Source organism: Schistocerca nitens, chromosome 1 (assembly GCF_023898315.1).
Source record: "Schistocerca nitens isolate TAMUIC-IGC-003100 chromosome 1, iqSchNite1.1, whole genome shotgun sequence".
Lineage (NCBI taxonomy): Eukaryota > Metazoa > Arthropoda > Insecta > Orthoptera > Acrididae > Schistocerca > Schistocerca nitens.
In genome coordinates, this window is record NC_064614.1 from 265620343 (window position 1) to 265646706 (window position 26364).

Here is a 26364-nt window from a genome sequence, read left to right on the forward strand (position 1 = left end):
ACGCACAGGGAGAAAACACTGTGAAAGAAAACTTTTGATTTTAAGCACTTTGTACAAAATGTATTCAAATTTTAAAAGTGAATATTCTGAAACTAAAGTCAGTTTTCTAACTTCTGTTTACTGCGCCAAAATTGTGGAAGGGGGAAGAGGTAATCAGTGTTTTAACATCCCATTGACAACAAGGTCATCAGAGTTGGATAAGAGCTTGGATTAGGGCAGGTTGGAGAAGGAAACCAGCCATGCTGTGTCAAAGGACCCATCCTGCCATTTACCTTAATAGATGTAGGGAAATCATGGAAAACCTAAATGAGGATGGCCAGATGTGGATTTGAACCATTGTCCTCCCGAATGCATTAAGCGTGTCCAGTGTGCCAACCATTGTACTCCCCCCCCCCCCCTTTGGTGCCCCAAATTGAGCATTGTAGTACACGCTAATGGTACCCACTCATTATGCGTGTACATGATTCAGCCAAACATGATTTTACCAATTAACATATTACCATTTGAATAAAACAATAGACAAAAAAATGCTAATGTACAAAAACCCGAAATATGCATGTATGTTATGCCACTGTTGTGAATCCCGTTCAAAAGAAGAAAAAAATTTAGAAAAAAATATAAAATTTATCAGCAGCTTTCAACCAAAAGAATGCAAATAGCCACACATTCTGAGAACATTGCAGAACCTATGAACCAAATTCGAAAAACTTGTTCCTGTTTTACTCTTGCACTATACATCACATTGTAGTTAATCTGAAAAATACTGAAGGTGAGAGATAAGTGAAGTGTCTTTGTGTCATGCCTGATGACTCAAAACATGATGTCTGTATGCTCTGCAGAATTCCATACACTGTGACAGATTTCATCCAAGAAATATAATCTACAGTTTTAGTGATGGCTGTGCAAGCAGTATATTTTCATCGGATTTCTTTCAGTTTTTTAATGTTGACACCAAAGCTAAATTTTATTTCATTTTCAAAGAGTCTGCAAATCAAACTTAATCTGCATCTTGTGGAATACTTTGTAGAACTTCAAACACTTTCAAAAACCAGAAATTTCCATAACTTCAAACTACTAGATTGCTTAGGAAAGTTGGCACCAATCAGAATGAGCTGTGATGCTGACCCCATCCTTGAAATGTAATTTAAGATGTAAATTGACTTCCCTTGGTGCAACAAATTATTTAACATGTGAATTATGCAATCAGTAGTACATGGAGTTAATATTACTGATCTGAATATAATAGAATGTGATGATAATTGCAATACATTTGTCTTGAGCAAGACAAATTTACAGTGAACAGTTACAGAGCATGCATGTCTTTAATTACGTCGGGTCTTACAAAAAAATATGATATTACTTTTCTCTGTATGCATCCTTCAGAACCATCACAGTCATTCGATTAGTCCAATGAGATGATAGTTGTGTGGTGCCCAACTCTCTCCATCTGGCTATTGTTGAACTTCTAAAACTTTATGTCGAGGAATTTACCTATGACAGAATAGTGTATGTGCTTTATTCAGAAAAAAATGTTGCTGCAGGAAATTATTTTAACTTTAGATAGATAGTTAAAAAAAGAATAAATCAGTAGTTTTATGAATGCCGGAATGTATTTTTTTTTTAATTACTATCAGTGGAACATTTTTGTTTTATAAATGTAATAACTTAAAATTTCCGTTTTTGTCATGAGCTTAGGACTACGAAATTGTCTGTTGCCAATTTATCTGTCATGAACCATGTGTTTTACTACTTGTCCTTTGCTTTTTTTTAAAAAAAAAATTATAATTATTATAAATGACAACAACTCTGAAAAGAGAAACAAATTCTAAAAGATTATTTTTACAAATATTTGGGTAACATATTTTTTGAGACAGCTGAATATATTAAAAGACCTAAAATTTCCAATACAACAAGAAAAATCCCCTAAAGAACAAAAATACACTGCAGCTCTCCCATAGGGATCATGAAAACAAGATGACACTAAATACAACATGCACAGAAGCATGTAAGCAATCACTCATTGTGTGCTCCATGTGTGAGTGGAATCGGTAGAAACCTTAATACTGTGCATAGTACAATGTGAAGTACCTTCGTCCACACATTTCTCAGTGGTATGCACATAGATGAAACCCACAAATTTTATATTACCACAGGGTGGCCTTAACTTTGAAGATTTTTTGTAAAATAATAATAATAATAATAATATAGGTTTTGAGGATTATTGCTTTCCCTATATGCAGTTCTGAACCATGCGATTCACAAAATAAAACACAAAACTGTGAAATACATTTTTCCTGTCTCGGTGAGTTTACGTAAAGGTGTTAGGTAATTTTATATACTATCATATTTTCAAGTACATAAGCACCTAATTTCACATGTATTGTATGAAAATATTATAATTGATTTTAAAAATGTTAGCTAGTGTCTCTTTGGGCCATTATAGTATTAACAGTTTCTAAACTTGCAAATTTTGTAATGCCATAAAATGGAAACAGAGGTAGATGAAATGCTAGAATTTGGTATGAATCAATAAAGATAACAAATAAGTCAAGTTTCATCCAAATCCAAGACGGTGAAAGAGATGGCTTGGTAGACTGTGAACAGCTGTAGTAATTGTTACCTCAGGCTGGAACCTGAGTTTTACTGACAAATAAGACATTATCAACTCTGCTAAGCATATGCAGCCAGGACAGGATTTTTATCATGCCCGTATCCACAGTTTCTTTTGTGGGCCAGAATCATAATGTAAATTTGATGTCTCTGAGTGCTAGAATAATTTGATATTGTACTGCCACAGGAAAGTGTGATAGGAGCACTATTGTTTTCTGTATACATAAATGATCTGGTACACAAGGTGAACAGCAATCTGCAGTTGTTTGCTGGTGATATTGCACTGTACAAAAAGATGTCAAAAGTTGAGTGATTGTAGCAGGATATGAGATGACTTAGACAAAATTTCTAGTTGGTGTAATGAAATGCACCCAGCTCTAAATGCAGAAAAATGTAAGTTAAAGCGGATGAGGAGAAAAAACAAACCTTTAATGCTTGGTTACAGCATTAGTAGTGTCCTACTTGACACAGTCACATTGTTTAAATATCTGGGCACAATGTTGCAAAATGATGTGAAATGCAATGAGTATGTGAGGATTGTGGTAGGGAAGGCAAATGGTCAACTTCAGTATACTGCAAGAATTTCTGGAAAGTGTGGTTTATCTGTAAAGGAGACAACATATAGGACACTGATGCAACCTATTCTTGAGTGCTGCTCAAGTGTTTGGGGTCCGCACGAGTTCGGATTAAAGGTAGACATTGAAGCAGTTTGGAGGTTGGCTGCTAGATTTGTTACTGTTGAGTTCAAACAGCATGCAAGTATTACAGATATGCTTTGGGAACTCAAATAAAAGTCACTGGAGGGAAGAAGACATTCTTCTCAAGTAACACTATTGAGAAAATTTAGAGAACCAGGATTCGAAGCAGACTGCACAATGATTTTACTGCCGCCAACATGCGTTCATGTAACAATGATGAAGATAAAGATATGAGAAATTAGGGCTCATATGGAGGCATATAGATAGTCATTTCTCCTTTGCTGTATTTGTAAGTGGAGCAGAAAAGGAAATGACTAGTAATGGTACAGGGTACCCTCCATACTGCACTGTATGGTGGCTTGCAGAGTATGTTTGTAGATGTAGACATGTGATCCTTTTGTTTAGTAAACTCAACAGATTTGAGACTGAATTGATATGTAGTGCAATATAGCAAGTGAAAATGGATTATCTTCCTCAGTTTAGTAAAAAGGGATTACTGTTACTGTGTGGTTGGGATAAAAAGCTCTATGAATAGTATTGAAACTTATAAAAACTGGAAAATAATGTTGTACATAGAATGGAACATGGAACAATACTTGTTGATTGTAATTTCACAACAAAGACCTAACAAATTATGAAACACAGAGCATTGATTTACACAAACAAGTATAAGTGAGATGACCTTGTGAAGGCAAATAACTGTACATTCATATTCCTATTGGCTGAGTAACTCAGGCAGATACCACTTCTGTACCAGAAGTCCATTCTGGTATCATGGATCTGAAGATTCTTTCGTTTTGTGGTGATATAGCTGTGCCCATTCAGTACATGATGTGTGTCTGTTTTGATTCTACATGTATACCCTTATATTGGTATCCCAAAACAGCCATTCAACTGGGGCCACAGCTCCATGTGTAAATTTAGAGAATGTTTTCCAACAAGATTCTGGATCTTGATATTCTTTGCTCTATTAATACAAGATCCTGTCATATAAATGGTTAATGTAGATAGAGCTAAGTGTCAGTGCACAACTAAACACAGCAAAAGTAAGCTTTTATGGAACTTACGCGTGTGATAAATAATTCATCCACTGCCACTTAAGTATGAGAATTGGTGAGGAGTCTGCATTTTGGAATCCACCAGCATCTTAGAACCTGACAGCTTCTTATTCACTTTCATTTTTTTTATTTTTTTGATCCTGTTGCAAATGGTTTCCTGGGAAAATAACATCCAGTAGCGAATTTCCATTTTTAAATCTTGGAAAAGCATAAAACATTATTTGGAAGCATGATGTTCTCCAAAAGCTCTGTGGCTGAGGATATTATAAACACCTCTCCATTCTTATGTGGTTCTTTGTTCTCTGTTGATTGTGTCAATTCATTATTGGTGATGTTTAGTGCAAGAGAATTGTTTTCCATTAAATTCTATTTTAGATGTCACTTTTGTTGTTATTATGATCATAGCCTATTGCTGTGGTAAAGAACTTAGTACAGTGTACATTGTTCTTTTAACAACTGTGCAATTTTTACTCTTTTTTTCCAGCCATATGATTATGACTGACAGAAAGGCAGTTGTCCATTCATTCACCAAATGAACAAATGTTCATTTTTTGTTTGTGAGCAACAACACCATTGACATTTGTGTGAAGATGCATCACATAATATTGTTGTGGATCCAAATACCATACTCTGACACGTATTTTTCCATTACTGTTTTCTTGTCTTTTAAGGAAGCACCACATTGACATCATTGCCTGTGCCAGCTTGACTGCAGTGGTTAGCACACAGGACTCGCATTTGGGAGGACGACAGTTCAAACCTGCATCCAGCCATCCTGATTTCAAACCTGCATCCAGCCATCCTGATTTAGGTTTTCCGTGATTTCCCTAAATGGCTTCAGGCTAATGTCGATATGGTTTCTTTGAAAGGGCACGGACAACTTCCTTCCACACCTTTCCCTAATTGCTTTGACTGCTGACCTCGCTGTTTGGTTCCCTCCCCTGAATCAACCAACATACCAACTTGACTAAGCATGGCTTCCTTTGTTACCATGTTCCAGAAAGCATGTGACATGGTGGCACACTGCAGACTGTTAATGAGGGTCTGAGCATATGGTATAGGTTCCCAGTTTGCAAGTGGCTCAAGAACTTGTTAAGTAGTAAAACCCAGTATATCTTCCATAATGGCAAGTGTCCATCAAAGACAAGGCTATCATCAGGAGTGCCCCAGGGAAGACCAGCGATCTGTGGCTTTGCAGGTGATACTGAAGGGTACGGGAAAGTATCATTATTGAGTCACTGTAGTAGGATACAGGATGACTTACAAGGGGACATTCCCAGTGTAAATAAATGATATTGATGAAACTTGGTGGTATGCAGAGGGTTCAAAGAAATGCAATACAGATTTTTTCATTTTGCCTCGTTTCACTTTTAAAGGGTAAAACATACCCACAAAACTAATTTGGCATATTCGGTTTAGAGGGAATATCCTCAAAACCATGGTACATAAAAATGTGTATTATATAAAGGCTGAAGTGTAAATAACATTCTTGAAAACTGTATAATCAATATTGTAATTATTCGAAATTTGGCAGAATACCCCATCACCACTAATTAATTTTCAGAAATGAAAACTTTTGATGCAACATAAATTAAAAAAGCTCCATGCCATTTCCATTCATGTGTATTAAAGTTGTTTTTTGAAATACCATTTCTGCAAAATAAGCTGTACACATTGTGCTGTCAGAGTTTTTTCAATATAACTAATTAAAATTTGTAAACATTCATTATTAGTTTAATTATTTTGACTCATTATTACAACACAAAATCATTGCAATAATGATTATCTATAAAGGAAGGCATAAAACATAATGTATTTTACACCACACAAATAAAATGAACAAAATGTTGTAATGCAATACACATGATGAACAACACACTGTAAAACAAAATTCCCCAAGATTTCCAATTGTGTCGGCTGAGCCTCTAAATACCCTGATTTGTGCCAGCCATATTTAGGCCTGATTTGTGCCAGGCATATTTTGGTGCATTGCAAAACCTTAGTGAACAGAACTGATGTGTTATGTTCTAGTGAGTGCAGCTTAATTATATTGTTTCTCGAGTGGAGGATGAAATGTTAATCATTCAGCAAAACTAGATCAGAAAATTTTCTCAAAAAGTTCTCCTACGTTGAAAGCTGTATATGTCCCAAGTCTGTACCTGTCCCATTGACCCTTTTGGGTTCACCAGACGAACAAGAATTCGAAAATCTCTTTTTGAAGCCCCAAATGTTCTTTTGACAGCTTCAAAATCCAGTAAAATAATGTCTGCCATCATCAAAAGATATTTGGCAGGCATTTTTTTTCAGTTCAGGAGAAAAAATTGTTTTATTGTTAGATTCTTGGGGTGGTCATTGTGGAAGAACCGGTTTGAGCATCATACATGAGGACAAGGAACTTGTTCATCTGGTAATCTCAAAAGGCTCAACAGGACAGGTATAGCCATTGGACGTACATGGCATTCAATGTTGGAAGAACTTCATGAGAAAATTTTCAAACCTGGTTCCGCCAAATGATTATGCAGTCAGTCTCCAACTGGGAAACACTGCAATCAAACTGAAGTCACTAGTACATAATCAGTTCTCGTTGCCAAGGTTTTTCAATGAATAAAAAATGCCTGATACAGATCAGGATATCTAAAGGGTTGCCAGCCACAATTTGTGAATCGTGTTGAACTTTGTTTTATATTGTGCTGTCCGCCATGTGCATTATGTGAAGAAATTTTGTTAATTTTACGTGCATGGTGTAAGAAAATAAGTTATGTTTTAAGCCTTTTTTTATGGATAATCATTACTGTAATGATTTTGTTTCATAAGATAGTAAGAATTTTGCCGAACAACCTGCAGAGAATTGATGAATAGTGCAGGCTCTGGCAATTGACCCTGAATGTAAATAAATGTAACATATTGCGCATACATAGGAAAAGAAATCCACTATTGTACAGCTACACTATTGATGACAAACAGCTAGAGACAACATTTGCCATAAAATATGTAGGAATAACTATCCAGAGTGACCTTAAGTGGAATGACCACATAAAACATAGTGGGAAAAGCAGCCACCAGACTCAAATTCATCGAAAGAATCTTAAGGAAATGTAACTCATCCATGGAAGAAGTTGCTTATAAGATGCTTGTTCACCCAATTCTTGAGTGTTGTTCATCTATCTGGGATCCGTATCAGGTAGGACTGATAGAGGAGACAGAGAATATCCAGTGAAGAGCAGCGCATTTCATCAAGGGATCGTTTAACTGTCGAGAGAGCATTACAGAGATGCTAAACAAACTCCACTGGCAGATGTTATGAGATAGATGTTGTGCATCATGGAGAGATTTACTATGAAATTTCGGGACAGCACTTTTCGGGAGGAGTCGGTCAACATATTACTTCCCCCCACATACATCTCACATATTGACCATGAGAAGAAAATTCAAGAAATTAGAGCCAGTACAGAGGCTTATCGACAATCATTCTTCCCACGCACTATTCACGAGTGGAACAGGGTTGGAGGGACCAGATAGCGGTACTGCAAGTGCCTTCCACCACACACCATTAAGTGGCTAGCAGAGTATAATGTAGATGTAGATATAATGAGTTACTTATTATTTACAATTAAGAAAATACACATATGTGAAATGGTGGCCTAAAGAAATATGAATTTGATTTGTAAAATAACAAAAACAAGAAAGGCAAAACAGTTAATTAGAATAATAAAGAATGTGTAGATGTTTTGATTAGGTATGCTGAAAATGCTCAGACAGCACATTGTATGAAGCTTATTTCCCAAAAATGGTTTTTCACAAACCATGGATGGATATGGCATGAAAACTTCTGTAATTTATCTTGTGCCCAAAGTATTCATTTTTCAAAATTAATTAATGGTGGTGGGGTATTTTCCAAATTTTCAAATTATTACAAAAGTTCATTATACAGTTTAAAATAACATTAACTACATTTCAATTTTTATATAAAACATATTTTTTTATATATCATGGTTTTGAAGATATTCTCTCTGTTTAATATGCCAAATTAGTTTTGGGGTGTATATTTTATCCCTTAAAATTGAACTTGGGCAAAAATGACCATATTACATTATTCTGACCCCTCTACTTGCCCACCAAGTTTTATGAAAATTGATTATTTACACCTGGGAATATTCCCTTGTTAGACAGAATTTCTGTTTTGTGTGATGAATGGCAGCTTGATCTAAATGTAGAAAAATGTAAGCCAATGCAGATGAGTAGGAAAAATAATCCTGCAATATTCAAATACAGTACCAGTAGTGTGCTGCTTGACACAATCAAATTAATTAAATATCTTGGTGTAACATTACATAGCAATATGAAATGGAACAAGCATGTAATGTTGGTTGGAGGGAAGGTCATCTTCCATTTATTGGGAGTCTTCTATGAAAGTGTAGCTAATACATAGATGGAAATGCATATATACCAATAGTGCAACCCATACTTGGGTACTGCTTGAGTGTTTGGGATCCTGTCCAGGTAAGGTTAAATGCATCAGTTCAAAGGTGTGCTGCTAGATTTGTTACCAATAAGTTCGATCAACACACAAGTGTGACAGAGATGTTTCATGAACTCAAATGGTAATCCCTGGAGAAAAGGCGACATTCTTTTTTCTGAACACTACTGAGGAAAATTAGAGAATGGGCATTTATAGCTAACTGCAGAATGATTCCACTGCAACCAACATACATTTCACATGTTGTTGCTGTTGTTGTGGTCTTCAGTCCTGAGACTGGTTTGATGCAGCTCTCCATGCACATTTCACATATGGATCATGCACAAAAGTTAACACCCTTGATTTAGAGAGATGTGCAGTCTTGTGACCAAAAGAGCAGATGCAATTTTGAAATATCCCATTTGTTTGTCCACAGAATTCTGTGATGTCAATTAAGTCCTGCTTGTGGTTGTAGCAAGAATGTATACACTCTTAGCGATGTGTGGCATTCGAGAGGCATTATGCTATGTATTGTTCTGCACGGTTACTCAGAAATGTTTATTGGTAGTCCCGTAAGAATAACTATCTAACTACACTCTCAAGAAAATTCTGAGATCCAACCATGGTCCTGGAGTATGTACACCACCTTCAGTTTGCTTCAGCCAGCTTGTGCTTATAGTCACCACAGTATCAAACCAGGAATAGTTGAAAGTCAGTTGTGTAGAAGTCACACAAAAACATCAACACTTTTACATTTCCATAGAAATAAGTGTAATGTATTGGCTTAAATTAAGTCATGCCACATGGATCTCATTTATCATCATCATCATCATGAAAAATTTCCAGCTCCAGGCTGGGTTTTTTTGCCACCTAGTCCTGTTTTCCCACCATCTTTCTTTGTTCACTCTGGTCCAGTCCTCGCCTCTTTTTTCAACGCACCACTCCACACCTTTCAATCACTGATCCCTTGGTCTTCCTCTTGCTCATTTGCTTTGCATCTCCATTTCATGTATCTTACTAGGAAAGTTCCCGTACCGTCTTAGATTTGTTATTTCTGTCCTATTTCTGACAAACTTCATTTCACGTGCCTGTAGAATAGAGATACAATATCATTCACAAAAACACCAATATTCCAGCTATCTATTTAACTCCACAACCTCATATGAGCTCTTCGTGAACTGTGTGCATACTTGCTAAATGGCAACACTTGCCCACAAAACTAGAAATGTCTGCACAAGAAATCAATACCTGTTCTCAGCAATGCACTTTCGGATTATCTAAATTTTCTGTACTACAAGAAATAACTTGGTTGCCTGAAGGTTCACCTTCCATCAATTTCAGATATACACTATGAGAAAATGACCACTGCCTCAGAGGACACCCAACTTCTTCCCACAAGGGCTGCCATTTTTGCAAGTTCCAATTCTGATTCATGAAATTATTTAACATTTAGCCCCATTCTGTCAATCAGCTTTAACAACAGAATTCAAGCATTCCCATTAGCTGTTTCCTGCTCCCACTGATAGAATTTTTTGTAAGGTGTGACTTTCTGCCAGGATTTAGAGAAATTTCTTTGCATTAGCTACTGGAAAACAACTGCCATCATGAGAAATCACAAGCTTTAAGCCAGCCTAATCGATGCTGATCACAACCCATTTAAAAGGATTATGGAAGGACTTGACCTATCATTACCAGTCTACATAAGTCACTGTTTTCCAGATCCAGAGACCGGCTCTATCTTCCAGAAAGCGAACAGAACTGATGTATGTGGCCGGGAACTGATATGTTACACAGCCCCTCCCTTTTTCATTGACAGATGAAATTACTCCTAACCAGGATAATGAAATCCTTAGGCCAATAAATTTATGTAATATGCTGGAGCAATGGGTGGCTGGTTGGTGTCTGCAGAAGCCTCATATACACACTTCTCGAAAAATAGGACTGAAGAACAGAAACTTGATGTGCAGTTGTATATTACAAACATTATATGTCCAAATACTATAACATCACAGAATAATTTATGAAAAAAAGGCTAATTAAAAAATTGACTGCACACAAGAATAATAAAATTTACAATGATTCATGAAAACCATCATCTCTAACAGCAAAAGAAAGTGGCACACAAATCTGTGTTTTATTGCTAACCTCCATATACTTCTGCTTGAACTATCAAAAACATTGCTAATGAATTAATGCAAATGGGCAAGTTTGAAAAAAAAATTATTTGTTTAAAGTGAAAATGAAAGTAAAATGGCAGCACTTTATGATAGTGCAATACTTCACTAACTAACAAAAACATTAAACAAAATAAAATTGTACTGCATTTCTAAATCAAAACAGAAAGACTTGAATAAAGGAAAATAAGTAGGCCAAATATAGGATGACAATTATTGAGCTATATGAAATAAAATTGTCATAACTTCTGAATGGTCTGCATCAGAATGTTCAAACTGCACATTAGATGCAGGGCATGATGGGAATTAGTATGCGCATGCGCGTGGTTTGGTTTAGCAATGAAACCCACTTTCATTTGGATGGGTTTGTCAGTAAGCAAAATTGGGGCATTTGGGGGACTGAGAATCAGCATTTCATGAGCAAGAAGTCTCTTCACCCTCAACAGGTGACCGTGTGATGCGCAGTGTCCAGTCACTAAATGATCAGTGCGATATTCCATGGTGGCACGTTGCTTGAAGTTTTTGGAAGATGATTTCGTGCCCATTATCCACATCACACTGATCTCGACAGGTTGTGGTTCATGCAAAACAGAGCTTGACCCCATCAAAGCAGGAGAGTGTTTGATGTCCTGGAGGAGCACTAGAGGCCACTGGCAAGGGCCTCGATTGGCCGACATATTCTCCGGATCTGAACAAATGCGATCCCTTGTTTGTGGGCATATATTAAAGACAAGATGTACATCAATAATCCCAAATCCATTGCTGAGCTGAAAACAGCCATTTAGGAGGTCATCAACAGCATCAATGTTCTGACACTCAGCGGGTCAGCAGAATTTCACTATTCATCTGCGCCACATCATCGCCAATGATGGCAGGCATATCGAAAATGTCATAACCTAAATCCAAATATCTGTAATGAAGTTTACATGTTGAATAAAGTGCGAGCATACCGTAATTTGTAAGTAATTTATGCTTCTTTTCATATAGTTCAATAATTGTTACTCTGTATTTGGAGGCAGCCAACTCTAAAAAAAAAAAAACTCTGATTCAAGCCAAATTAAATTACCATCTCAAATGGTGTTCCAGTCATGTATGGTTCACAGGAGTAACAATTCATGGTAAGCTTCCATGTAGGCTCAAAATTCTGTAATTTTATCTTTATAGTCTTTTTGTGAGATATAGAAGGAAGCAAGATATTGGTTGACTATTCTAGAAATGTAGCTTCCTAGAACTTTTATCATTAGACCATAACATGATACAGAATGCCGCTCTTGCAGCATCTGCCACTGGAGTTGGGTGAGCATATTCATGATGCTTTTGGGCTTGCTAAATGAACCTGTAACAAAATGTGCTGCTCATCTCTGGAACTAGTCTATTTCCTCTATCAGTCCAATCTGGTACAGATCCGAGATTGACTTGCACAATCAAAGTATTGGTAAAAAAAAGTGCTTTTTAAGCTACTTCTTTTGTTGATGTACTACGTTTCTTGAGGATTATTCCAATGAATCTCAGTCTGGCAAGTTGTTCAGCACATCCTTCTGCACATCATCTGGAATCTGCCTTAGTACATTATGCAGCAGAATGTGAAATGCATATTCTTATTCAATTCTGGTTCCTTCCCTTTCCAGTTCCTGGATACCTAATTGACTTTCCACCATCTCTCTTGTTTCGCTCTCCCCTCAAAAGCCTACGGAAATAGAGTAATATGGAATCTTCCAGAGACTTATTCAAAGATGTCCCCTCTAAGTGATAAACCATGGGATTCAATGATGTGCAGCCACTGTTATCTGCAGTGATTCCAGTCCATGCAAGGTTGCCAGGAGAAACGCTCCTTTCATACATTCTTGAAGATTCTGTGACACCAAACAGTCGTGACAAGAATCCACATTCATCTGGCAATTTGCAGCAGGTGAGAGGAATTATGTTATGTATTGCTCCACGGATTTACTCAGAAATGCTTATTGGCAGACCTGTTAAACCTCTGAATCGCAACATTATAAAATAATCTGAATATATATTGCCAGCCCTGCTTTTAACCATGAGAAAGGGCTAAACTTCTCAATAATCTAGTGTCAACAATTAACCTCAGGAAAATTCCAAGATATGAACAGTGGCCTGAAATACGTACACCGCTTACAGTTCATATATCATCTCCCACTGACTCCAAGGTACTTCCCCTGATAATCTCCACACAAACAAAACAGGGATACAAAGTTAATTGGGGAAAACTCACACAAAAACACAAATACGTAAATTTTCAAAGGCATATATATAATGTATTAACTTGAATTAAAGCTCACCAAATACGCCTTGTCACCCTAACAACACCATTCAGGTAGTTACTTGGCTCCACCTCCTAATTTGAGGTATCTGCATGCGGAGGATATGCACACTCGCTAAATGATAAAACTCACCTACAAAACCTGAAGTGACTCAAGCAGAAATCTATGACTGTGCAAGGCTGAAATACGACATATTCAAATTTTTGGATACCTCAGGCCTGGTCATCTCAATGGAGGAAGAATCTTTGTATTGTAAGCAAACTTCAGTTCGAAGCAAAGTTAAAATAACGTCAACCTAGCAGAGTGGAATGAGATATGCAATGGTTAGGTGGTGTATTTCGCTTTCTCCCTGCCACTGTTCCTCCAGCTGACACATGGCTGTCTCAGCAGAAACGCCACAGAACATAAGGAGACACATGAAATACTATTTACGTATCTCACAATATACAGTTTTGAAATCATTTAATTTGGTGTACAGGAGACATGTCCAGATTTACAATGAAATATTTTTATAAGAGTAATACAGAAGTTTTATATAATTTTACATACACTGCTGTGATACAACAACTTAATATGCACTATAGTTTTCACAGTCTACACAAAAGTTACAATTTCTTTGTTCAAACAGGACAGTTTTTCGCAGTAACTCCACTAGTGGGTTTCCTTTTCTCCAGATTTCCATATGCCTTGCTGTGCAGCAGAACGACATCCCTTTGCCTTTATGCTAGGGAGAGCACTGTATATTTTGAAGTTGTGTCTTTGCTGGGTGCTATAGAACTACCTAAAGCTTGCTCAGGCTGTCAAAGTGGTTGAGTGCTTCACAGCATTCCTGGCCACACCCATCAGCTCATCCTGTACACTAATGTGGACTCCTGATCTAGTATTCAGGAACTGGGGACTTTTGTTCAGCCTGGAAGGAAATGATGAACCACCCTTCAAGATCCTCTCTGCTTTCCATATTGCAAGAAATAACTTGGTTGTTCCTGAAGAATCACCTGTTCCCAATTTCAGAAATTCCGTACAAAAATGCCACCTATGTACCAGAAGACACAGGACTTCCACACCTGCACCATTAAGGACTGCTGACTAACTTCAGATTTTGCAAGCTCCACGAAATTAAAAACATTTAGACCTTTCAGCCAGTCATTTTCAGTAAACAAATTTAGGCTTTCCCATTGGCCATTTCCTGCTCTTGCTAATAGCATTCTCTGTATGGTGTTACTTCCTACCAGGAAATTTCTTTCCAGTGGGTATTGAAAAACACAAGCACCCATGGAATATCACAAGCCCTTATGTCAGCTGAATCATCTCCAATCACAACCCATGTAAAAAGATTGTGGAAAGGGTGGTTCATTGTTTCCTTCCAGGCTGAACAAAAGCTACTGCCAGATCTTCCCATATGTTTAGACTGGGGGGAAGTGGGGAGGACTGAGCTAAATGAAAGAGAGCAAGTAAAGTGCTAATTAGGTTTATTAGGGTTCTTCTTGTAACTGGATAAAATATACAATTTGAACTGTATTTGCTCTCATTATTGTAGTAAAAACACCGATAATGTTCATATCGACGTCCAGTAGCAAATTATTGACAACAGCTGAATAAAATTAACTTCTGATCTATTATAAAGTAGCGACTCAATGAGCTTAGTAGGCAATAGAATGGTAACTGCCGATGACATAAATAGCTTGGCAGGTTTTGCAGTCATTAAGATAAAAAAAAGCATAGGTATGCATGTTGCAGATATTTCCTAAGAAATGTGTTGAATAAGTTATTTTTCAAGGATTCACAGGGTTCTTCAGAAATTCTGAGATGATAATGTGAGAGTGTGGGGTTTTTGATCCCCCCCCCCTCTCTCTCCCTCCCCCTCCGCCCTCTCCCCTCCCCCCCAGTCTCTCCCTCCCCCCCTCTCTCCCCCCCCACCATCTCACCCCTCCCATCATCGTTAATTTCAAGTACCTGTAATATCGTTACTCTAAAATACACTTTATAATCATTGGCATAATCTGTAAAGATGTTCAGCATACATGATTACTGAGTTTTCTCAACAAATTAAAAGCAAATCAGTTCCAAACCCAAATGTTAGTTTTAACACTGCAGTGATTTATAGGGCATGATTTTATTGGAAGTGGTGTGCCCTTGCCTTTCTGTGACCTTTGAACTGACTTAATGATATAGGGGATTCCAAACCATGGTGCCATTTGGCATTTTTTTCATTCACAAATCAATGCCAGAGGTGAAAGACATAAGTAGCAGAAAAAATCTGAGAACAGGCAGAGGACTCAACCCCAAACGATTGGATTTTTACTCTCTCACCCACTAAGACTTGCCAACAGGTAATATATTTACAAATAACTTTCACCATGGAAGTTAAGAGTTATTACTTGCACTTTTCTTGAAACCTAATCTTTACACAATTTCGTGTGAAAATATTTCACAATTTATCAGAGGCTACAAAGCCTTGTGACATTTCCTCTGTTTGCTGTTTTAGTGGGACAGTTGTTTTTCAGTCTTCATTACTAAAGATTAACTAACCCCTGGGTATATTATATAACTGGACGCTGCACACCATTTTCTTTTAATTTTTGCCTCATTCAGTTTAGTCGGTGTTTTGTGAAGTACTACATTTGTGAGTGTTCCTCTTAGTTTCGATGTTGAGTGCATTGTTGGCATTGAAAAAGTCGCTACAGAATAGATCACTGTGGAATCACTAACATGATTATTAATTGTTCTGATCCATGCTGGCAAGATATACACATGCAGACTTCACATGAACTTCTCAGAACTTCCTGGATGTTTGTATAAGTCAAGAGTTACTTTCAAATATTGTACTTTAAGGCACTCATTACCATTCCCAAAAGTCTGAAAAGTTTATGGCAACAATTGCTAAGAAATCCACTACATGATTTTCCAGTATTTTAAATTCTTATCAGCATAATCCTCCTAACACATTTTGTTCTTTTTACTGATTCTATTTTTATATTAAATTCATTGACAATCTATTATATTTTGTTAGTTGTGATGTCCATAGCTGTATAGCAAAAATATCAGAGAATATATAAAATTTTCTTTTGTTCCAGAATTCCATCGCATATTAATTGCAGTACAGACTATGGCACGACAACGTAAACCTTTATCAGTAGAAAGTACGCACCAGAAGCCTGGCAAAAAGAAAGCAGCAGAAGACAACTCCAAGAAGTCCAGGGGCATGCCATTTGTTTGGAAAGCTGTTACAGTTGTTTGTTTAGCAGTTGCTGGTTGTATTGGTTACATGGGCTATCTTGAGACTCGTGTAAATACTCCATATGATGACACGAAAGTATGTTGAAGTTTTCTACTTCATTTGTTTCATTTCCATCAGAATCTGTTTTTCTTATACTTGTGTCATTGCATGCCACTAAACCTTAAAATTCTGTGTTCCAGATTGTTGCCAAGTCTGGTCTTGAGGTTCCAGATAGATATTGGGGTTCATACCGCCCAGGAGTTTATTTTGGGATGAAGACAAGAGATCCACATTCTTTAGTTACAGGTCTGATGTGGTACCTTCCACACATGTTAAGGCCAGATGGCAGTGGTATAAGGTACACTTTCTCCAGTGACATTATTTACTATACAGTTGGTTAAGTCACTACAATTATGTATTATCTTGCAATAAAAGTAAGGTTGATACCAACTTCACACAAAAATACTAAATGCAGAAAAAACACTCAGCTTATACTAGCTCAGAAAGTTAGTAATAAAAGTTGAAAATCAGAGAACAGAATTATTTTCTTAGGGATGTAGTCAAAACAGAGAGAAAAATAATGGTGGAGATGGTTAGTTACACCCTCTCACAGGTAAATTTAACGCATGAGGTGGTGTATGGTAAGACACATAAGCACTGAATTGTAATAATGCAAAATTGCTTTTTGTTGGATATTTGTTGTACATTTAGTAAATATGAACTGATTATGTGTCATATATTTCTGTATTTACAGTTGAAACTTGCCATATGCGACTTATTTGCTGCTGCAACATGTAACATACCTCATCAAGTGCTATCAAAATGTGCAGGTCGAATTTATCCTTGTTGTTATTGTTGTTGTTGTTGTTGTGGTCTTCAGTCCTGAGACTGGTTTGATGCAGCTTTCCATGCTACTCTATCCTGTGCAAGCTTCTTCATCTCCCAGTACCTACCGCAACCTACATCCTTCTGAATCTGCTTAGTGTATTCATCTCTTGGTCTCCCTCTACTATTTTTACCCTCCACGCTGCCCTCCAATACTAAATTGGTGATCCCTTGATGCCTCAAAACGTCCTACTAACCGATCCCTTCTTCTAGTCAAGTTGTGCCACAAACTCCTCTTCTCCCCAATTCTATTCAATACCTCCTCATTAGTTACGTGATCTACACATCTAATTGTCAGCATCCTTCTGTAGCACCACATTTCAAAAGCTTCTATTCTCTTCTTGTCCAAACTAGTTATCATCCTTGTTTCACTTCCATACATGGCTACACTCCATACAAATACTTTCAGAAATGACATCCTGACACTTAAATCTATACTTCAGAAATGCTTTCCTGGCCATTGCCAGTCTACATTTTATATCATCTCTACTTTGATCATCATCAGTTATTTTGCTCCCCAAATAGCAAAACTCCTTTACTACTTTAAGTGTCTCATTTCCTAATCTAATTTCCTCAGCATCACCCCACTTAATTTGACTACATTTCATCATCCTCGTTTTGCTTTTGTTGATGTTCATCTTATATTCTCCTGTCAAGACACTGTTCATTCTATTCAACTGCTCTTCCAAGTCCTTTGCCGTCTCTGACAGAATTACAATGTCATCGGCGAACCTCAAAGTTTTTATTTCTTCTCCATGGATTTTAATACCTACTCCGAATTTTTCTTTTGTTTCCTTTACTGCTTGCTCAATATACAGATTGAATAACATCGGCGAGAGGTTACAACCCTGTCTCACTCCCTTTGCAACCACTGCTTCCCTTTCATGTGCCTCAACTCTTATAACTGCCATCTGGTTTCTGTAAAAATTGTAAATAGCCTTTTGCTCCCTGTATTTTACCCCTGTCACCTTCAGAATTTGAAAGAGAGTATTTCAGTAGACCATTTCTCATTGTGACTGGAGTGGAAGATGGGAATTTATAAGAGGCCTAAGACGGGTATTGGAAGAAACATAAGAAGGTTAGGTAAGATAGTGGTAGTGCGGAACATGTAGGACACATAGTGAGGCAGGGGTTAAGGAATAGTGTTGCTGAGAGAAACCCAGAAAAATAGTGCAGTGTGAGGATGAGGACCTGCAATAAGAGAAGGAGGTAGGCCAAGGAATATATGGATGAGTTACAGAAGAGTAGGTAAGTGACAAGGCTGTGAGAGACTGATGTGGGAGCAGAAGAATGGATGGGGTGGGAATACGAAACTGCAGAGGAAGGTAATCTGTGTATATTCATTCATTTAGTCACTCACATTCATCTTGTTTCATAGATCCCATAAAGAAGAACTGTCAGGGATGCGGTATGGACCAAGGTATACATTAACAAAAATCACAGAGACTTAATCTGTATACTGTATTAACAATAAACTACCACTGTACTGCTTAATGCTGTTGGTGCTTATGCCACCAACATTTAAATGAGTAAATTATAAAAGAAGCTACTACTTCCTCAAATTGTATTGTATAGCTGCTATTTGTCTGCTATTGGTAGCTTATTATTTATTTTCTACAATTGTATTTTTCAAAGATAGTATTTCATTACATATGGAAATACCCTAATTGTATTTATAGCACCTTACTGCTTGTCATGCAGCTTTGCAATGAACACTACTAGTTACCATGTAGCTAATGGGACTTATCAATCTCTGAGTCTAGATGTTTGGATGTTTGGAAAAAGTTCAGCCTGTGTATGTTTGTGCTCACAGAACTTGAAAAGTAATGTCAATTGACTTGAAATTTTGACACAGTATTGCATTTGAATATGCACTTGTTTTTATATACCTGTTTTCAGTAAATATGGTATATAAATAAATGTAGGGTGTGTCCTGAAAGTAATACATCACATTTTTTTGTGATGTGACTATATGTCGCAGAGTGTTGAACCAGTTGGGGATGGTGAGGGAGACCTTTAGCTTTTCAGCAGTAGGTCTCTCAATTGCTTCCACCATCTTGGAGGGTTAGGACAGCTTCTTCTGTGAATCTCTATGTAGTGGTCACATTGAACTTCAGATGGAGAAGACTTTGGAGCAACACTGTGTGATAAAATTTTGCATGTAGCTCAAGAAGACACTGCTGGAAGCTTTTGGGATGGTTAACGAAGCATTCAGGGATGATTGCCATTCCAGATCACAGTTGAACAAGTGGCACAAGGTGTTTAGAGAAGACCAGGAGAAGTTCACTGACAAGGTCCATGCAGGACACCTGTCAATGTTGCAAACAGACAACCATGTGACTTAAGTTCGCCAGACCACTGAATTCAGTCTGTCAAATGGTGTTAATTTGATGTCAGAATTATTTGACATGCTGAAAACGGTTCTTCATGAGGTTGTATCAGAAGCCTTGTCCATGCAGAAGATTTGCGTAGAACTTGTGCCCAGAGTTTTGACCAATGTGCAAAAGTGGCACCGAGTGGAAGTGTGTGAAGAACTCAAGCAACTCTGTGAAGATGATCTCAATTTCCTTGAGAATGTGAACATTGCATTTGTACCCCCTGGTCTGTGCATCAGTGCTCAATTTTACAAGGCAGTGCTCTAGAGACTGAATCACAGGGTCACATGCGTCCGAAAGGAGTTCTGTGTTTCAGGGAAACTGCACTAAGACAACATGCAGGCACATACTAACTTTGTTCTCATGGCCTACCTGTGCTATATCAGTGTGACAATGGTGCCACAGCCGCCGTACGGTTCCAACCTGACCAAGGCAGAGTTTTTTATTTTTTTTTTTTTTTATTTTGCTGAAACGGGACCTCAGAGGAAAGCATCTTGAGTTGGTTGACAGTGTGCAAACTACTTTGACTGTAGAAAGCTTACTATGTACGGAAATTGTGCTAGCAAAAATATATTGATGCAGAAGGGCCATACTTCAAAGAATTGGAAGTTTATGAACTAATCTGAGCAATAAATTTAAAAAAATGTGACACACAACTTTTGAACAAATCCTTTATATATATATATATATATATATATATATATATATATATATATATATATATATATATATATATATATATATAAAGAAAGTGATGAGACTTACCAAACAAAAGCACTGGCAGGTCGATAGACACACAAACAAACACAAACATACACACAAAATTCTAGCTTTCGCAACAAACGGTTGCTTCGTCAGGAAAGAGGGAAGGAGAGGGAAAGATGAAAGGAAGTGGGTTTTAAGGGAGAGGGTAAGGAGTCATTCCAATCCCGGGAGCGGAAAGACTTACCTTAGGGGGAAAAAAGGACGGGTATACACTCGCGCACACACACACATATCCATCCGCATATACACTTTGCCTTTACAAATGTCTGCTTGTGTCTGTGTATATGCGGATGGATATGTGTGTGTGTGCGCGAGTGTATACCCGTCCTTTTTTCCCCCTAAGGTAAGTCTTTCCGCTCCCGGGATTGGAATGACTCCTTACCCTCTCCCTTAAAACCCACTTCCTTTCATCTTTCCCTCTCCTTCCCTCTTTCCTGACGAAGCAACCGTTTGTTGCGAAAGCTAGAATTTTGTGTGTATGTTTGTGTTTGTTTGTGTGTCTATCGACCTGCCAGCGCTTTTGTTTGGTAAGTCTCATCACTTTCTTTCTTTTTAGATATATTTTTTCCACGTGGAATGTTTCCCTCTGTTATATATATATATATATATATATATATATATATATATATATATATATATATATATATATATATATAAAAAGTTCTTAACCAGTTTACTTCAAATTTTTACATGATATTCTGATGAATGTTCACTTAGACATAGACTGTATATACAGGGTGAACATTAATAAAACTGACAGACTGCAGGGATGGGTTCCTGACTGGACATGGAGGAAAAAATGTCCTAAGAACATGTGTTCTGAAATGCATCGTTGCCATGGTAGAAGGCACTGACAAATGACTGTTCCTCTGACCATATGCCATGTGTTCCTTGTATGTTGCAGGCTGTGTGATTGATGCAGCTTACTGTAAGCAGCAGTATGGTCCAGTATCATGCCAGGAACAAGCGAAGATGGTTTTTGTGTATGGCCAAGCCAAAGGAAACAGTCGAGAGGCAGCACGGCTATATCACAACAAGTACCCTCACAGACACCAATCACATCACACAACATTCCAGTCCTTTTTGGACATTTGTGTGATCATGGGTCCTTTCAGGCAGACAAACATGTAGGGTGAAAGGGGACTGTGTATGCACCAGATTTATGGTACTATGGGCTACAGGGTAATTGAGACAAACCCTGATACAAGCTCCAAATCTGGTGTACGCCCAGTCCAAAACCTCCGTGCCTATTTACCCATGATCACACAGATGCCCAAAAATGGATGGAAATGTGTGATGTGGTTGATGTTAGGACTTTTGATATTTTTAAAAATTTCTGGAATCCGAGATATTGATATTTAAAAAAATACCGTTATCGATATATTGACTGAAGAAATATTGACGTACTGACCCTTAAAAGTATCGGCTGCACATTTTAAATATACTGCCAGTTTTAGAGCTGTGTATCTAATTATTGATTTATTATTAGATATTTTGTACATCAACAAGCCAGCAGCTTGCCTATCCCCCTTAGAGTAAGAATTGAAAGGGAAACAAAGCACGTTCTCATTTTATGATAATCACTTTGCTACCAATGATAAACACATGTGAGTGGCACGATAAAAGCTGTCCAACGCGTCTGTCGTTCAGTTTCGTCACATATTGGATTTGTCTGGAACACTTCATGTCAACTTCCCTGTTTTTTGTCTCCCCCTGCCAATGTTAGCGACCTAGAAGCCGTAGTGTAAAAATTGTGCAGTGAAGGTACACAGTGGTGATTATGTCAGCATTTATCCTGACACGTCTCCGTCCACTGCAAAGACCAATCTTGTCATTTAGATTTTTGTTCATCATTTTCAGCAACTGTTTTTGAAGAATACCGATGCAAAGAAATAGCACATTAGTTGTGTTAAAATTGTTTTTTAATGCACCTGGTGTACTATTTCTTCACATTGAAAATCTTGTTATTCCATTCACGCTGCCACTCCCCAGTTCAGTTGGACTTCTTCTTTTGTGCGCCATATACCTACTTTACACAGTCAAAGAGAAAGATTAGACATGATAAAACTCAAAAAATAGTAAGACTCCTTCAAACATTGAATTTATTTTATATTCTATTTTTTTTTTTCACAATTTTCGGTAAATATTTGAAGTTGTTCTTTTGGATGTGGAACATAGTGATATCGAATTTTTACCAGTTTTGAGTCTGTATGCACCAGCTGCTGCCTCCATCTTGACCTAAAGGTGTCCAGCATGGCTTCCATCCCAGCAGTTGGTGTGCTGCTAATTCCGCCTGTTATTGCTAAGCAGGCCAGTCTCTGCTCCTTAGCTGCAACCTGCTGTTCTACCTTCTTCCACCACACTACAGCCCCATAGGAAATCCTCGGTATAACCACTGTGGTGTATATCCAGTGCTTACCTCTAGGGCTTAGGCCCCAGTTTTTGTCTCCAGCCCTTCTGGTACTCACTAGAGTACCTTTCACCTTGTAGCAGATGCTCTTAATGAGAGGGGTCCATGTTAGTTTCTAATCTAAGGTTACCCCTAGATATTTCACTATCCCCTTCACAGGTAGTTTCATTGAAGAGCTTTAGATTCCAACTTGAATGTTGGATATGCCTCTTCATGAATGTCACCACAATAGTCTTCTTAGGATTAACCCTTAGATCCTGTTTAATGCACCAGTCTTGCACAATGTCCAATGCACCTTGTGCCATATTTCTAAATGTGTCAGTGAATTTGCCAAGTATTAGTATGACAAGGTCATCTGTATATCCTTGGCAAAAACATTGTCCGGAATTTAGTCTCTCAATGAGTTCATTCTCCACTAGATTCCACAATAAAGGGAACAAAACTCATCCATGTGGGCAATCTCTATTGGTGTTAATTACCATCTTTTCATGCATCATGGTAGCCTCTACCTTCGTTCCACTAAGCATGGCACTAGTCCACTTACATATAGTGGTGCCTAGGTCATGCACCTCTGCTGCCCTAACCATGGAATCGAAGGTTGTGTTACTGAAGGCCCTCTTGATGTCCAGGAAGATGCAGTCAGCTATTTCTTGAAAGTGAAGTACTTTCTCCACCCTCCCAGTGAGTTGATGGAGAGCTGTCTCACATGATTTACCTGGTTGATATGCATGTTGGTTTGAGTTTAGAGGGGCCCCTAATAAGCCTCCTCTCTCCAACGTATATACATTAACCAGTTTTTCCAATGTTTTAAGAATGAAGGAGGACAGACTGATAGGTCCCATATCCTTGGCCTTAGTATGATTAATTCTCCCTGGCTTTGGAATAAAGACAACCTTCACTGCCCTCCAGACATTGGGAATGATTCCTACTGCTAGGCTAACCCTGAATAACCTGCATAGGATTCTTATGAGATTCTCTCCTGCCTGTTGGGGGAGAGCTGGATTAGTTGGTAGTGTAGTGAGGATTCTGTGAAGTCTGGTTTGAGCAGCCGTGCTCTCCACTTCCTCACAGAATACCTTCCAGGGTACCTCCATCGCTTGTCTAATTGCAAGGTTGTAGTTGACAAGAGCCTCATGATATTTTTCCCATTGTCCTTTACGTCTCACAAGGTTAAACAGTCTACATACCTGTTTTCTTTGCATTTTCAAGTTAATGTTCCACCAAGGCACACTCATATTTGTGCACTTCTTGATGATTGTGCAGTTGTCTTGGTGTGAGGTCACTATGGCAGAGGTAACAGCCTTGCTACTTCCTCAAACTCTACTGGATTCCTTATCGAAGTTTTAATTTCTGATAAGCTTCAGTCAAGGTTCCTCCTATATGTCTCCCAGTATGTTTTCCTGGGATTCCTATAGGCAGTGGTCTGTCTGATTCCCATTTCAACCTTGAATTTAATATATATGTGATCCGATGAAGATGGCTCTAACGCCACATACCATTGTTTGACGTAGGTGCTCATCATCATGGAACCAAAGGTTATATCAATTACTTCTTCCCTTCTGCTATTCCTAAATGTAGGTTCATTACCTACTATTGGTTTCCTTGCTGCCCCCCCCCCCCCTGCGGGTCCGGGGGTAAGAATTGGCCCGCGGTATTCCTGCCTGTCGTAAGAGGCGACTAAAAGGAGTCTCAAACTTTTCGGCCTTAATGTGACGGTCCCCTAAGGGGTTTGACCACTCGATTTCAAAATTTTCTGTTAGTGCGTACCATTTGGGGAAGGATGCCTTACGTGGTGCATTCTATATCCATCTTGCCCTCAGATCTGGCACAACCGAGCATCCGGCCACGTCAGCTGCAGTGTGTTCCGTGTGGCATACATGCCCTCCATTATGCACTTCCATCTTCGCACTCATGACACATATGGATATTTGACACCCGACATCCAGCACGGTAGCCAGTCCGTTGTGGTGGGGTCGTCATGTACCCTCTTGGTGGTAGCCCCCTGACTACACAGGGATCGCACTGCTGATGCCTGAGCTGCTACCTCCCCACGTATGCCGAGGAGTAGAAACCTATCCCTCTGGGGCATCGGGACTCCTGGCAAAGGCCATCCTGCCAGGTGGTCTTTGCTGCGGCTGGGTGGCATCCGTGGGGAGAGCCCCTGGTCGGAGTGGGTGGCATCAGGGCAGATGACCCGCAATGAAGCGTGGTACATCATCTCTCGCTGGTGGGCCTCCACCAGCAGTCTCTAAGCGATCGAGGTCTAACCTCAACGGCAAGCAATACAATCAAAGATCATTTCCCTCCCTAGCCACTCCATGGGAGGAACGCATGGCTAAAGACAGCAGTGGAGATTATTCAACCCAGTACCTTGTCTGTACGCGGGTTGATGGTGAATCTTTTATGCCAACCAAGTCTCAGTTTTTTGTGGAGCATTTAGAGGACAGGTTCGGGGAGGTGGAGGGCTTGTCCAAAATGCGCTCTGGGTCAGTTCTCATCAAAACAGCTTCCTCTGCCCAGTCACGGAGGTTGCTCGCTTGTGACAAGTTGGGGGATGTTTCAGTTAGCATCGCGCCCCATAAGAGTCTCAACATGGTCCAGGGTATTATATTCCACAGGGATCTTCTTCTGCAGTCCGACGATGAACTATGCGCCAACCCAGAACGACGAGGTGTTCACTTCGTCCGACGCGTCCATCGGAGTCCGAGGGATAATCAGGTAGCCACCGGTGCCTTCATCTTGGCCTTTGAGGGTGACGTCTTACCCGAAAAGGTCAAGGTGATGGTTTACCGTTGTGATGTCAAGCCATATATCCCTCCTCCGATGCGGTGTTTTAAATGCTGGAAGTTCGGGCACATTTCATCTCGCTGTACTTCCAGCATCACGTGTCGGGATTGTGGATGTCCTTCGCTTCCCAATACTCCATGTGCCCCGCCTCCTATCTGTGTTAACTGCGGAGAACAGCATTCCCCCTGCTCGCCGGACTGTAGGATATTCCAGAAAGAAAGGAAGATAATGGAATATAAGACCCTGGACCGCCTGACATACCCCGAGGCTAGGCGGAAATATGAGCGGCTCCATCCTGTGGCAATGATGTCAACTTACACCGATGCTGCCATGACGGTTCTCCCATCGTCCTGAATTGGCTCTAAGATCGGTCAGAATCCACCAGCCCCCTTGCTTGTGGGGGGCCCTTCACAACCTGTTGCTCCTGCTCCATCTACTTCAGCAGCAACACCCCCCCCCTCCCCCCCAACACTCGGGGACATCAGTTCCCCCTTCCCAGCCGGAGAAGCGTAAGACTTCTTCGGCTCCTCTCGCAAGGAAGGGGTCCCTTGGGGACCTCCCTTCGCAATTTCCGACCAGCGGCACAGCAGACACCCACAAGTGGCTCAAACAACCACCAGTCCCTGGTCATAGGGCCTCACGGTCGT

The 26364-nt window shown here is 39.0% G+C and overlaps 1 protein-coding gene across 3 annotated transcripts in view; it reads left to right on the forward strand.

Annotated features, from left to right (window-relative positions):
- Positions 1-26364, forward strand: part of LOC126247803 (mannosyl-oligosaccharide glucosidase) — a 70918-nt gene that overhangs the window by 5179 nt on the left and 39375 nt on the right. For 2 of the 3 annotated variants that reach the window (XM_049948511.1, XM_049948513.1), the window contains exons 2-3: positions 16353-16591; positions 16696-16853. In XM_049948511.1, coding sequence (XP_049804468.1) covers positions 16385-16591; positions 16696-16853 — 365 coding nt within the window. In that variant the 5' untranslated portion in view covers positions 16353-16384. Of the gene's footprint in view, positions 1-15408; positions 15609-16352; positions 16592-16695; positions 16854-26364 lie in introns of those variants that run through there. The other variant, XM_049948512.1, reaches the window with a different exon arrangement.